Source organism: Alternaria ethzedia (genome assembly GCF_023757985.1).
Source record: "Alternaria ethzedia strain BMP 0044 chromosome Unknown scaffold_15, whole genome shotgun sequence".
Taxonomy (NCBI): Eukaryota; Fungi; Ascomycota; class Dothideomycetes; order Pleosporales; family Pleosporaceae; genus Alternaria; species Alternaria ethzedia.
In genome coordinates, this window is record NW_026056208.1 from 536,881 (window position 1) to 551,795 (window position 14,915).

Here is a 14,915-nt window from a genome sequence, read left to right on the forward strand (position 1 = left end):
GAGCGGTGTGTCGGTTTTGCTTGTGCGTTAGTACTAAAGATACCACTTTCCTTTCTTCTCCTCAGCGGTTGAAAATTGGATATGTTATGCATGAAATACGATTTGCTTGCTATGCTTACTTGTAATGCTATGCTGTGTTGTGGTTGTGTTGTGCTATGCTAAGTACTCTTGTAATATCATCGCTTGTACATCGTTCGCCCTGCCTACAAATATGCTTGAATCAATAGAAGAAAGAAGTTACGGATATCCCCATATCCAAAAATGCCAAATCATGCAAAAGCGCTGTACCTAAAATCCAACCTTTCCTCCTGCAAAAGTGGTATCTTGCCTTTCCTTTCTTACCGAATCCAAATCATCGCTATCTCACCCCCAAACCAGTACGTGACACATAGAAAAACCCCCATACCTGGAGTACAGTATCCATCCATCTACCCAACAACAGCCTTCTGACTCAGTTTCTCCAAAAATCCACTAAGATCCTCCTTCTTAATCTCAATCACACACGCCTCGAAGCTGTCCATTCGTACGCGGGCTCCTGTCTCCCTGACAACCTCTTGGAAGGCATTACCGAAGCGATTCCTGCCGGAGCCCCTCTCCTCATCCTCATCTTCGCTATCCTCAGAGTCGTTATCCGAGGAATCAGATTCTTCGGCTTCGGACTCCGATTCATCAGCAACCTCATCTTCTTCAAGCCCCGCGGCTAAATTCCGCGCGACACGCGCTTTACGGCGGGACTCTCGCGCTTCGGCTTTCTGCGCTTGACGCGCCTCTTTAGCTTTAAGTTTAGCTTCTCGTTTCTGAAGACGGGATTTAGCAGATTCGGTTGCGCCGCCGCCGCCGAGACCAACGACAACGTAGAGGCCGCGGGAGTCGTCGAGACCGGCCATGACGAGCTCGCTGCCTTTGTTTTTGCCTTTTGTGCCGTTGAGTTCGACGATGGCTTCGGCGATCCAGAGGGCGAGTTTGGTGAGGGCGCCTGGGTGGGTGAAGAGTTGGACGTCGGGGCCTTCTTTTACGACGGCCATGCGGAAGGCGCGGAGGTGGCGGATTTGTTTCTTCTCGATTAGGGCGGTTCCGGTACGGAGGATGGCGCGGTGGAGGTGTTGGGCTGTGCTGATGTGTTCGACGAGGCGGTCGATGTCACCAAGGGCGTCGTAGGCGGTCCAGAAGCGGCTGGTGATGTGTTCTTGGGCGAGATCTTGTTGTTCTTGCGTGGAGGAGGGCATCTCGGTGTGTTCGTTGGCTCCGACGAAGTTGGAGCTGTCGAGGGCGGATTGGTTGAGGTTCTTTGCGTCGCCGACTTCGAGGATGGCTCCGAGGATTACACCGGCGTCGATGGCGGAGAGACATGCTTTCCAGCCCCAGCAGCGTACGAAACCCCATCCGTCTTTGGGGTCGCCTGTACCTGACTTTGGTGGGACGAGACCATCGAGACCGTATTGTGGAGCGAACTTCAGAAGGCGTTCTCGGAGGCCTCGCTTGAGTTCCATATCCATGTGCGTGTATCTTTGCTTGCACTCAGTGAGTGAAACACCCATCTTGGCGAGGAGTTTGGCAAGTCGCTTTTGCCCTGCGTCGCTCCAGATGTGTAGTTTGGCGGAGAGGTAGGGCGAGTGGAGCATACTTTCGTAGAGAGACCAGTGCCGAAGGAGAAGGAAACGCGGTTCGGGCGAGAGGCGGATTGACTTGTCGGTTGCTGAGAGAGCGCTTGTTGGGATGACACCCCACACTTCGCCCATTGTTGCATTGCGGGACACACTCGAGGCGTCTGTGACGGGATTCAGTCGACGTACTTCGTCCCGCAGAACAGAGCGTATGTTCTCTCCGCGATTGCCATTCCAGCCTGCTGAGCCACCTTGTGCTGAGAGGGGGTTGAGACCAACACCGCTCCCTGTCCGCCCATATAGTTCCAGACTGCTGACACCAACGATGGCATTCCATAGCAGGTCATTGTCTTCGCGGCCGAGTTCCGATGCTAGATTGTACACGAGAGAAGAGACGGGGTCTGAGTAGGAAGTGCCGAGTCCGTAGTATTTGTCGAGTGTAGATGCGTACTTGTCCCGCTTCTTGATCAGCTGCCTTCGTAGGCTCTTCAACGACTTCTCTTTCGGTGCGGCTACTGATGGGGATGCGGATCGGCTGCGGGAGTCTGAACGAGAAAAGTCGGAGGAGCCGCCTAGTTGTTGCGCTGCTAGCAGGCCTCTTCGCCGTCTCGGTTCGGGTGACGACGGTATTGAGCCTCCCTGGGCAATGTTAGCATGGCCTTCATGTGGACATTGACTATACATACCGAATTGCTCCTCCGTCTTTGTGCTGGCCGCTCGTCATCTGTCATGTCATCCTCAGAATCGTCTTCCTCGCCCCACGACTTCCTTTTCTTCGGTGCTTGTCCGGATGGCGGCTCCTCGTCATCCTGCTCGTCCGAGTCGTCGCTGATGTCGTCTTCGTCCCCCACCTCGGGCATCTCCTCAAGGCCAGCGTATGCTTCACGTTCTGCCTGTAGTTCTTCGTCGATGTCACCATCATCAAAGACTATGATTCCACCTCTTGACGACTGATATGACTGCGTGATCTTGCCCTTGTCCACCCCCGCTTGTCTCCGCACGAACTCTCCCGTTGCGGGGTCCTGACTTATGGGGGCGGCAAAAACGTTCGTCAAATTCCACGGCCGTCTCGCGTCCAAAAGCCAGACCTCGACATCGCCAGTGCCACCCTCGCCATCCTCATCCACATCGAGGCCTAGTATCTCTTCCATGTCCACCATGCCTCCGACGCCCAGACATATTACGACGCCTCCACTTCCACCGTCTGTTGTCCGCATGGGCCGTACCAGTTCTTCTGCCGCTCGTGATAGGTCGCCATATCCAGCTATCGGTTGGATCTTGTGTTGTATGTAGTCACGCTTCAATAACGCGGTAAGGATTCGGCAGGCACAAAGCGCGTCGGGTTCGAGGGCGACGAGGAGTAAAACGGGCGGTGCAGCGGCATGTGTGCGTTTAATGAGGTTCTGGTATAGGTGGGCTATGAGGTTTCGCGGAAGGTACATGGCGGCGGCGGTAGAGTGGTTTGCCCTGCGTGCGGGTGTCGAGAAAACGCGCTGCGAGACGCGTCGGGAGGATTTGAGAGGGGCTGGTGGGGCGGCGTGAAGCTTATGGTATGCTCTGCATTTGCGGGGCGAATAATAGAAGACGTGATTAAAATAAAGAGTATGGCAGAAGGGCAATTGGCATGCGTGGGTGCGGATGCTTGCACAGCTCGTATGCGTGTGGTATCGAGGATGCCCGAGACGCGTTCGGCGCTAGCCGCGGAAATGGCTTCGCTCGGACGCGCCTCTGACGTGAACATTCACCCTCATCTCGATTCCGATCGCGACTCATCTACGACAGACACAAGGTTCGTGACATGCATGACTGAGTGCTGTCCGTGTTCCAATTTTTATTCATGTCGACCTCTTACGTGTTCTAGCGAGTTTCCTCGTCCGGGTAGCCAGACACCCGCCGCCACCTGTAAGTAGTCCATCCATTTACCATATACCCAGAGCATGCATTCCGCTCCGCCCATCCCAATGCTCTATGAGCGTTATCGAACATGCAATCAAAACTTTTCCTCCTGCTCATTGCATTCCACCTGTCATCATGTTATCATTCGTGATCAAATCTCAGCCAATCCCGTCGCACTCATCCTCTCTCAGACCTCCAGGCTCATTGCCTTAGTTGGAACCGAAATGCTATTCTGGCTCTTGCTTGACGATCGGAATGTTCGTTTTCTGGCTCCAATCGGCTTGACCTTGGGGATGAAGTACGCCGTTGGCATCCAGGCGACCAGCAATGCCAAATTCCACATCGCCGCTGCGATGATCAACCCCATCTTCACGCTTGATACGCATGGGCTCCAACTGCACCAAGCATGGTACAATGTCGTAACGCTCGTCAAGCTTCTCTCCACGGGCATCACCCCACTTGGTAAGACCAGGATTGACCACGAATGCCACCACTCCATCGTTGATGTCATCACCATCGCGATCAGGTACAGAAGTCATCTCGCTCTCGACGAAGATACATCCGGTAGAAGGGTAGGTGATCTGAAGGCGGCACCGCTGGAGTGACATCTGCTTTGCTAACGCGAAGGCCTTGTCGATGATGCCACGCAATTGCGAGCAATTTGATGCTGGAAGTCTTGCTTCAAGATATTCCTCCGCCTCGTCTGCGAGTTTCTTGCGAGGGTCGACACTAGTCGTCTTCTTACGCTTGAACTTTGGCTCTACGTCTGAATCTAGGCGGAAGGCTTCATTCATAGACTCATGCAGATGCTCTATGGTGGTACGACGCCAGTTCTCGCACACAGCTGTCGGTACAGGCCATTCGTGGTGATGTTCGTCTCCGAACATCTCGATCCACGCCTTGTGCACATACTTGACGTTCTCCCCGAGGATCGTGAAAGGGTTTCGGAAGACACGCTTGATGAGGATAGTCCATATCCAGGCCTCCAAGAAGGTCTTTTTCCGGGCGCGACCTTCCCAATGATGTTCGGAAACATCTTCCAAGAATCCAGGCGAAGTGAGAACATTTGGGACATTCATATCATCGGGGAACCGGACAGAGCGACTGAAGGCTTTGATTGACGAAGCGAGAACTTGGAAGTCTCGTTCGAATTGATTATCAGAGACGATTTGCATCTGCTCAATTCTGCTCAGTGCATCTTTCTGGAGACCCAGGACTTGTTTGTAAAGGGCTTGGTTTTGATCTTGTAAGTTCTGTATGTTGTCTCCCATGTCTCGGCTTTTGTTGTTGATGTCCTCCTGTCGTTGTTGTAGTTGCTCCATATCGCCCTGCAGTTTCTGGGCTCGTAGAGCGTCTTGTGAAAGCGGACCCAAAACATCGTCGTAGAACTCGCCAGTCTTCTCGTCCATACGGAGATGTTTGCCTCGTGCGTAAGGAATGACTACCTGGAGCATGACTGTACTCCACTTTGTCTGCATCTTGCGAGTCCTGATGTTTGATATCTCTTTCTCGTTGATTAAAGCTTTGACTTCATTTCGGGCTTTGCGAAAGTTGCCCTCAAGACTACTATATCGGTGTCGCTCTCTTCGTAGTTGTGCTTGGTTTTTCTCAACTTCGTCCGTAAGTTCTTGGATAAGGATCTTGGTTTCCTGGTTCAAAGGGCCTTGGGTCGCGTGTCTTCCACTCGCATTCTCGCCAGTCTGACTTCGCAGTTGCCTGCCGTTGTTGCGTTCCATTGCAGTTGCTGATTTCTCGGACGTTCCGCTGAAGTAATTGCTCTTTTTGTGTCTGTCAGCACCGAGCGATATGATCAAGTGAGTGGAATGTCTAGCTACCATAGAACTGAACGTCTTTTTCCCTAGTGGCATCATGCGATGTAGCGAGATTGGCAATTTGCTTGTTCAATTAACTGAGCGTGAGTAAATACGAATGTTTCAGTCTTGAGCGACAGAGGTAGAAGGTATGGAGACCGAGTTATTTTAGGTGTGGTCTGGGCTAACAATCACCTTGGTGAGTCTGTGAGCTATCTCTATTACTTCGCCTCACTTGCTAATACCCGTCAGAATCGTCTTTCGAGTACAATAATACCTTTACCTGCAGCCCGCGAGACGTCTGTTCTTTTACTAATAGACTCTGCTTGTATTTAAACTCATCACTCTGCTGCTTTGCTCCTTCATTCCACCCCATCACTCTGTTGACAACAGACATTCAGCAGACATCATCATGAAGGGAAATAAGCTTGTCATAGGTCTCGACTATGGAACAACGTACACTGGTAAGTATAAACTTTACGCTGCTATATCTGCGCGCGGAAGACTAACATGAACAGGCGTATCTTTCTGCGAATCTAGCACTGGTGCGCATGGAGATCACATCGAAGTGATTCATGACTGGCCTTCACAGAGCAGCAAAAATGCGACACAAGAGAAAGTACCTAGCGAAGTCGCTTACCGTGAAGAGGGCATCCTCTGGGGTGCGCTCATACCCGCAGATGTTCCTCGGCACATGTGGACAAAACTTCAACTTGACCCCCTTCAAGCCGGAGAAGTCACGAAGATCAACCGTGAGATTGCAACTTCTGCACAAAATGCAAACAAGCAGCCGGATGACGTGATCACCGATTTCCTTACTCAGGTCAAGGCACACTTGATCAAGAACTTGGACCAAAAGTATGGAACGGCTCTCTGGCGAACGATGCCGATCACCCTAGTTGTCACAGTACCAGCTACATGGTCCGACCTGGCTAAATCACGTACTCTGGAGGCTGTCAACAAAGCGGGCTTCAATACGCTAGAGTTTCCGCAACCGGTAACGACCATTCTGACCACTGAACCCGAGGCAGCCGCCATCCACACAATGAGAACTTATCGAGGTGAGTCAAAACCCATATGTTCTTTGACTAACCCAAGGGTACTTCAGATGTGTTCACAAAGCGACTTGACGCTGAAACGCCATCTGAAGTCTCTTGGCCTATCTGAACAAACGATCTTTCCTCGTCTCCACGCTTGTCCGCAGCAAGGATACAGCTAGCTGACTCTTCCATGATAAGGTACGACACAGGACGCTCACTTCGCTGAGGGAGATGGGTTCATCGTATGCGACATGGGAGGCGGTACTGTGGATCTGTAAGAAATCCCAGGTGCGAATCACGTACGAGGCAGATACTGACTCTGGGTCCGATTCGCAGCATCTCGTACAGGGTCACTGGCCTGAATCCGACTGTCATCGAGGAAGCTACCGTGGGATGTGGTGATCAATGCGGCGGCAGCTCTGTCGATCGTGGCTTCTTACGATGGCTTGAGGGTCGTATCGGTACCGCCGACTTCTTGAAGATCGCCGGGTGCAGAAGTGAAGAAGTGAAATACACTTCACTCGAGAAGAGAGCTGCAACTATGCTCCAGCAGTTTACGTCCGGTCCCAAAGCAGGATTTTCGGGAACCGAGTCATACATCATGCCGTTGCCATTTCCTTTGAGCAGGATCGAGGATGATGAAGCTCGAGGAATCAGCGATGGAGAGATTCAGATCACCCCGTAAGTGTTTCTTTCTAGATCAGACACATTTGTACTAACTTTATCAGTGAGGACATGGAGAGCATGTATGAAAAGTCCCTCGCTCGTACATACAAACTCATCGCCCATCAATACCGAGCGGCTACTGACACCAAGAAGATCAAGATGAAGGCAAGTTCAATAATTCTCCTTGTTCGTCATCTGCTTACCATACTAGTACATTCTCATGGTGGGCGGATTCTCTGAGTCGCCATACATGCGCCATAAGATCATAGCATTCGCCAATGAGTTCAATCTGACAGCCATCAGACCGAGCAATCCGTAGGCATCACTAGACCTCAATCATTGGTTAACGCTAACATACAATGCAGTTGGTCTGCTGTCTCTCAAGGAGCTGTCGCTGTCGGTCTTGAAGCACAGAAGCCAGAGCAAGGAGTTGTTCAAAACCGCAAGTGTCGCAGACACTATGGTATACCCTGTCACTCATCATTTCAGAGTGGAAAGCATCTGGAAGCCGATGCCTATATCGACAGGTACAGCGGCGCTAAGAAGGCTAATAACCAGACCAGGTGGTTGCTCAACAAAGGCCAAGATCTTGCTACTACTAAAGTTCCACACGCAACGATGTCCTTTTCTACGAAGTTCTGGCCCCACGAGGCGAGAACCCACAGAGTAAGACTCATCGCAACGAACTCCGACGAGGCGCCTCAACATTCTTATGATAAGGTAAGAACACAGCTGAACGTACTGTTCTTGTGCTAACGTGTAGTAGGGTGTCTTCTCAGTCGTGACACTCACGATCGACTTGTCTAAGGTTCCCAAGAAGGAGTTCAAGGCCAAGCGATCTCCGGATAGGCGCCAATACCACCAGATCAGTTTCGACGTTGAGATCTCTATCCAGTCTGCTCTGCAGTTCTCTTGCTCGGTCAAAGGCAAGAACGTCGGCTCCATCACTGCGAAGTATGAGTAGCAGCCTACATTACACTCACCTGGGAACACATGCTTCTCATATGTGCATTGGAGTTTTCACGGTTCCGACTTCTGGAATGCGGCATTATACTTTCTCGGCTTCATTTTCGCGTATGAACTCTCAAGATAGGGAAAAGGAAGAGAGGGGGTGGGTGCATCCTGGATAAAAGCGTAGCTCATCGGAGAGATTGGCTAAGTTAGCGTTGACTTCATTTTCTTCATTGCAGCAAATTACGAAATTCTTCGATAGCTACACAGTTAGCTAAAGAGCCACTTACCTTGAACTCAAATGCACTCTGAACTTCCTTGCCTCCTCCCACCGTGCCACCACCACATCCTACCCACCACGCCACAACCACCCCATCACCCCCTCCAACCACGCCTCCCTCAGCAAACCCCCTTTCAACCCCTCAACAATCATCAAACCCCCACCAATCACCACCTGCCCCTCTGCCAAGCCCCCAAACTCTCTCGGCCCAACCGTCCCTTAGCACCACGCACTAAGTCACGTTACCTCCAACTCATGCGCGTCATCTCACCAACCATGCCCTTTCCAGCCATACAGCCGACGCGAAAAGTGGGGCCCAACGATCCCCAAGGCAATGAGTGTGAAACGGCGATCGTGGGAAAGGTTTAGGGTGCTGTGTGGCGTTTGAGCTTGACGGGCGGTGCGGTGGCTTGGGTTAAACGCGAAGACGCGCGAATGTACGCGAGGCACGCGATGGGGGAAGCGAGGCGAGGGGCTGGGTAGCTTGGGTTGGGTCCGGCAGTGAAGGGAGGGGGGATGTGGTGCGAGTATGGGCTGGAGCGAACCGAACCATTACCAGTTTTTTCTTGCTGGGGCAAGCAGATGGGGGTTATGGTCGGAATAGTGTAACGTGTTTGCATAGATGGGAGTGTCTGGTAGAGAGACGGGATGGACTGCGGCTCGAGAGAAATGTATTCCGCGGTCTTCACGACCTTTTTGTTGGACTGATGGACCAGTTCCCTACCAGAAGAGCCTGCGACACGTTAATCCTGTCACTCAACCGTCCCCAAACCTTCTCCATCCTCACTGCGCGATGAGAATGCAGCCCAACACGGAAACCACGAACCCAGCTAGCACAAGATCTCGTCTTCGTATCGACGCATGAGCATGGCCTGTGTTAAGTTAGGCACAAATTTGCCCGCACAAGAATCTCGTACCATTTTTCGTCAGCTGTGACGGGAAACCCCGGTGTGTTGCTACTGCACGGCATCGCCCGATGTCACCAGGCAGGTTTTCGCGGCTGTCGATCACTAGTTCAAGCGCGAGTCTGAGACTGGAAGTGCGCAATGAAATCTACGCTACACATTCGCTTTCGCATGTGACGGTGGTAACGAGCCGAGTGGCCGTCTTTGTCTTCCAAATCTTTCAGGGCTTGCGCGCGCTGGTAGTGTATATTGCGGCTGCAGGTACGGCATTGAGGGGTTGCGATGCGAAAGGCACAGCTTATCATCAGGCGCATCACTCATTGGGATTCAGTGTGTAATTTTGAATTGTTTGTATTTTGAGTTCGGTGAGCGGTGTGTTTTTTTGATCCCAAGGAGGGTAGGGTTACTACTCTCTCCGTTGACAGTGTGATACCTAGTACCGTAGCGATGTATAAGAAAGAAACAAAGAGAAAGACGACTTCATGTTGTCGTGATTAATGACTCCGTACCCAAATGCATAATGCCCTCGTCATAACACCATGCTGATAAAGAAAAGCGTGGGGACGACGACGTCCGAAACCACGCGCAAACCGAGAGTGTAGAAAGGGTAGAGACAGCTAAGTCAAATACCCATCGAAAACTGAGTGAACGAGACGGACGCGTGGTGCGATGCCTTCTCCAACGTGTGCGTATTATGTGAACTCGACCTAGTCATCATATGTTCATCCAGGGGAATTCTTCCTCCGCCTCGTCCTCGCATGACAAAATCTTAATATCGGGGCGAAACTCGAGCAAGCCGGTCGCAAAATCTCGATATGGAGGAAGTCGATCGGAGTCTTCCTAGACCTTATAATCCGTCTCCTGTTGAATCTTGATATCGGGCCAAACCTCGGGCAAGTCGATCGCAAAATCTCGATATGGAGGAAGTCGATCGCGGTCTTCCTAGACCTTATAATCTGTCTCCTGTTGAATCTTCTGATCCCATGGATCAACATTTTGATGATCGACGTACGAGGGTACCATGTTAAAGTTCATGGAGTTGTACACCTGTTGACCTGGGTGACCTGGGTGACCTGGATGACTTGGATGACCTGGGTGGAATGGCATCCGTGGTGGTTGTGCGAGAGTGGAGGAAGCGTACAAATTCATGCTATTTGGGTACGCTGGCAGAGGTGGGGGGTCAGAGCCTAAGTTGGTAGGCAGGATGTAGCCAGAGTCTTCTCTCCTCCTCTTGTTGGAGTGCTCGTACTCGTAGGCGGAGTGGTCGATGGGTGCCTGTGTGGTCGGCTCTGGGTTTAAGGGTAGAGTGTACTCTTCCCTTCTTCTTTTAGACGATTGGAACTCGTAGCTTGGGGCGATCTGTGCCTGGGAGGTAGGCTCTGAGTCTGCCTGGAACGAACGCTTGTTGTTCATCATCCCTCTAGCTTCTTTGCGCAACCTGAGTCGAACGCCCTGGTCGGAGAACGCCCGCGAGAGATACGTCGACTCTTCGAGACCCTTGAAGTCTTTGGGAAGTACGACGTCGAACTTCTCACTAAGTACAGAGCCGAGGTTCTGTACCTCCCCACGTGAAGGGTGGAACTCGTACATGCTGAAACAAAGTCTGAAGCTGCCCTGAATCCGGACAGAAATATCGCCGAAGACGAAGAAACCGCCGTCCTTGTTATTAACATCCTTAAGACGATGCAGGGACGACACCAGTGTGCCGGCCATGGATTCATTGGGAGTGTGCTCGACGGGCTCATCTCTGTCCGCTTTGTACAGGGATGCACTGAGGAAGATGTAGGGGTTTTGTAAGAAGCTGTTCGAGGCGTCAACGCCATCCCGAAGGTTGAGCTGGAGAATGGGTGGAGGATCCACAGGCTTCCGGAACTTTTCCTTGCTCTTGACCGCGACCAGTGCCTCTTTAGGCTGCTGGCGGACGGACAGGTAACAATTGTTCGGGCTCAAAGGCTCGGGGCCTTGACTGGCGACTGGTAGTGTGACAGGCATGTGCTGTTGATAGTAGGGCTGGTTATACTGCGGCGGCATCGGGTGGTGCGGATACATGGTTGGGATGTTCATGTTCATGGTCTGGCCCTCTGTAGCAGAGGTCGGCGGTCGTAATCGTGTTGTAAGGAACCCAAGGATCAAGTCTCAGAGACGCCCGAGAATGTGGAGGTGAGATGGAGTCGTCCGGTCGAAAAATACTGAGAACATAAGAGAATTTGGAAATTCGGCTAGCGACCTTTGAGAGAAATACGCGAAAGGTGACCAATCGAACAAAGGCTTGAGTCACTACGGAGTGCAGTGCCGTCCGAAGGTGCGCTGCGTGACCAGTGATTGTAGTGGTAATGAGCGATGAAAATGCGAGTGGATCACCGTTCCATGGGTGGAGGACCCTTTTCGGAGAAAGTACCGTCGAAGCGCGGCTGCCTGTTCTGACTGTTCCAGTCCAGCACAGTCGATAATAATGCGTGTCCTCGTATGGTATGCGCTGCCTTTCTCAAAATTGGAGGCACCTCTGGAAAGCGTCGATATCAGAATGGCGCGCGCGGGAGTGGATCTGGCGCTCGCCTTGCAACGGGACCGAACTAAAGGCCTGCCTGCGGAGAGAAGGTTGACTCCACCCTTGACCGTGACTTCCAACAGAAATAGGCGCAGATATAAGCAACAACGAAAAATGTGTACTGCGCCTGCGTCGCTCAGCACCTGCAGTGTGGAACCCGTAGAACACTGTACTTTCCGCACTGTCTCCGCAAGGCATAGCACCAGCTTGATGTCGAAGAGGAGTTTGCGATTGAACTGAGGTTACGCAGGTCTGGTACCGAACCGTGGTCGAGAGTGCTCTGGTGTGCTCCGAATATTACAACAAAGAGGGCCGTTTCCAACGGCTTCGAGGGTATTAGTGTCGTGCTGGTCGACCAGTCAAGCAGCGATGACGTGTCGGGGGGTAAGTCTAGGGTAATCTGGTAATATTATGGAATTAGAAGTGAAGGTCAGAGGAAGAGCGTCGAGAGCGACGACGTCGCAGTGCTCATGAAGGAAGACGCACAAGAGTAAGACACAAGATAGAAGAGCTGGCAAGGGTACCTCGAGGTAGTCGTCTCAATCGGGGCTCCTCTACACTCGTGCTTCCGTGGCGGCTTCGACGGTGATTCGTCGCTTCCCGTCTAGTCTCGAGTGCAACTGGTGCCGAGCGCGGCCGATCAGTGCTGTAGGGTCTCTCCGAGCTAGCGTGCTAAGAGATGAACGAGCGGCGGCGTGAATCATGCGAACAAGCTCTGGTGCAGCCAATCGAACGTCGCCTGGGCTTCTTTCTTCTTCTGTAGGCACGGTCGCTTTGGAAGCTAAGGTTTCTCGCTTGTTGACACAGGCCTGGTTGATTTTGCTCTTGCACCTCGTCGAGTCCGGAGAGGGCTGCAGTGTGGTTGATGCGTTCTGCAGATGACGTCGAGGGTACAATCGAAAACGACAGGACGGTATGCACTCAGCGAAATACCGGGTTCGCGATGGAGATGGGGCCTTGTCCAGCCCGCTGGTGCATGTGTCAGCGTGCAAGGACGGCACGGCGGGACGAGGTACAAGAAGACAGGCTGGTCGCAGATGCTGTGCCGTAGTGCAGCGACTGTTCTATATGCTCAACAGCACTTTCGAATGAAGCCGAAGAGAGCCCAAGGGTCGTTTGGCGCTAGAATGCAGCAATAGCCCGTCCGCACTATGCTGCCAGAGCGAGGGTAACCCATGCAGCCGGATGGCAGAGCCTGGCTGCACAGACTGCGCGGCAGTAGAGCAAGGATAGCGAGACGGCTTGGATTCAACGGCAATCCCAGGTTTGGGGTTGGTAGGGCACTGTCCAAGGGCATCGAACGGGGGACCCGGTTGCATGCAACGGAAGAGCCCCATGTCTGTAGACACTCACAGAGACGCTCGGAATTTAGCCACTGCAACTACTCTACTTGAGAGGTCGTATATAATGATCCATTGGCGCCCAATATCTCAGCATCACGCCGTTCGACAGCCTGTTTGCTACGGTTCCTCTGATCCGTAGCCAGAGGCACAGAGCGCTCGAGTTAGCTGATGAACGGACCCCAACATATCCGTCGGGACCACTCGCAGGCGAGTGCAGTGGTACTGAACACGTCCACACACATGGCGGCTGTCACACGCTTTCCGACGGCGCACGATGGCGGCTCCGGGACGTGCCTCAGGACTCGAAGGCTAAACTGACAGGACAGTCAAGGCTAGGATACCCACAACATCGTCGCGTATCACTGCAGCAGACGGCACGCACGCTGCGATAGAGTGCCCGGTACGCTCGCTGTCGTCAATCGGACCTGGAACGGGCGTCGAACCGTGCAGGAAACGTCCCCATTGGGCGCTGCAGACCGATGGGGCAATGACGCATTGTGCATTCACGTTCGTCGGGCTGAGGGCGGGTGATGTCGTCTGGAGGCTATGAAGATGCATGTGGGGAGGATGATCGCCGTCGAATCGCGCGGTGGCTGGGAGGATTTCTGCAGGGATGTGGTTCGATTCCAAGCGAAGACCGCCGAATGCTCCGTTCTCCTCATGAAAGAAATTCTACGATGTTACACCGTCATCCGCACCCCCGTCCAACACCCCTTTAGCCACAAACTGCCAGCGAGTGAGAGGCCGGCGCACTTCCTGCGATGCCTCATGTGGCCGGCAGTCTACCTCAGACAGCAGCGCTATAGCCAGCCATGTCCTTAGCGAAGTCTTGCCGGGTCACCATCACCAGGTAACACTCGCTGTCGTCAAAGCACGATGATCTGAGTGCTAGCTGCTTGCTTGTTGCGCCTCTACGACAGATCGTCTCGTTGTCTCGGCAGCTTTCCCTCGTGCACCACGTCTTCTCTCCGTCCTCCGACGTCCGCTGTTCCTGCAGGATACGAGAGCCTCCCGCTATTGGCCCTTTGCATATGTTGCAAATATTGTCCCAACATCGACCTTGTATGCGCTTAATTTACTTTTCGCTTACTACGGCGGAGGCTCGGGCTGTTCATCGTTGTCGAGAGATTATCAGCTGCCGTCACGGGCTGCCATGAGGTTCACTGTCACTCAATATTGCAATACTAGTCAGGCGTGCACTCTGGGATATCGCAAATCTGCCTGCACAGTCCAAACAAAAGGGTTACCCTTCTGCTCTGGTATCCGGCCTCCATCCAAGCGTCTTAATCTGGATATTTGCATTGTGCAAGCTCGGAAACCTTTCCAGTGCCTCGCGGTTGTGGGCCCCTCATGCGGATGTGGGGTGGTGACATGGCCTCTATCGCAAAGACCTCGTGGACATTCTCCCTGCATCTTGTTGGATCTAAGATCTCTACTGCACAAACACGGTTGGTATCTTGGGACACATCGCGACTAGGCTTCTGGTTCCGTTGAGCCGTATGCAGTGGACGCAATGAGTCTTAGGCGCCATAGCCACGTTTACAACTGCCGCAGCAAGGCAATGATCGAAAGAATGAACACACATGGTTCACAAACAATGCACTAACGACCATAGTACATTCTCGTGCCAAAGATCGGACGGCTCGCTGCAACTACACCACCGTGCGTCTGGGCTAAGATGTCAGTAACAACAGCCTTGATCTGTAAGATCAGCTGGTGATTTGACATGAGCATGCGTCGAGGCGGTCAGTAGATATGCATCCCGGCATACTTTTTCTAGCTGTGAAGCTTGTCAAACAATTCTTTGAGTGTACATTGCAGATTATCAACGGCACACACCGTAGACATGACGGTTGCGTACACCTCAGACG

General features: G+C 52.6%; 4 protein-coding genes across 4 annotated transcripts; 1 reads left to right on the forward strand and 3 right to left on the reverse strand.

Moving 5' to 3' along the window:
* Nucleotides 1–428: 428 nt before the first annotated feature.
* Nucleotides 429–3,046, reverse strand: J4E87_006504 (uncharacterized protein; the record flags this gene model as incomplete). Its single annotated transcript, XM_049378109.1, has 2 exons — nt 429–2,243; nt 2,291–3,046. 2 exons carry the CDS (start codon nt 3,044–3,046, stop codon nt 429–431), a joined length of 2,571 nt encoding a protein of 856 aa, XP_049232301.1.
* A 681-nt stretch (nt 3,047–3,727) lies between these two features.
* Nucleotides 3,728–5,236, reverse strand: J4E87_006505 (uncharacterized protein; the record flags this gene model as incomplete). Its single annotated transcript, XM_049378110.1, has 1 exon — nt 3,728–5,236. The coding sequence occupies one exon, from the start codon at nt 5,234–5,236 to the stop codon at nt 3,728–3,730; it is 1,509 nt and encodes a 502-aa protein (XP_049232302.1).
* A 487-nt stretch (nt 5,237–5,723) lies between these two features.
* On the forward strand, nt 5,724–7,981 carry J4E87_006506 (uncharacterized protein; the record flags this gene model as incomplete). The annotated part of the gene is made up of 8 exons (XM_049378111.1): nt 5,724–5,775; nt 5,830–6,372; nt 6,531–6,549; nt 6,700–7,032; nt 7,080–7,240; nt 7,383–7,480; nt 7,576–7,737; nt 7,784–7,981. The coding sequence occupies 8 exons, from the start codon at nt 5,724–5,726 to the stop codon at nt 7,979–7,981; spliced, it is 1,566 nt and encodes a 521-aa protein (XP_049232303.1).
* A 2,114-nt stretch (nt 7,982–10,095) lies between these two features.
* On the reverse strand, nt 10,096–11,184 carry J4E87_006507 (uncharacterized protein; the record flags this gene model as incomplete). Its single annotated transcript, XM_049378112.1, has 1 exon — nt 10,096–11,184. The coding sequence occupies one exon, from the start codon at nt 11,182–11,184 to the stop codon at nt 10,096–10,098; it is 1,089 nt and encodes a 362-aa protein (XP_049232304.1).
* Nucleotides 11,185–14,915: the final 3,731 nt, after the last annotated feature.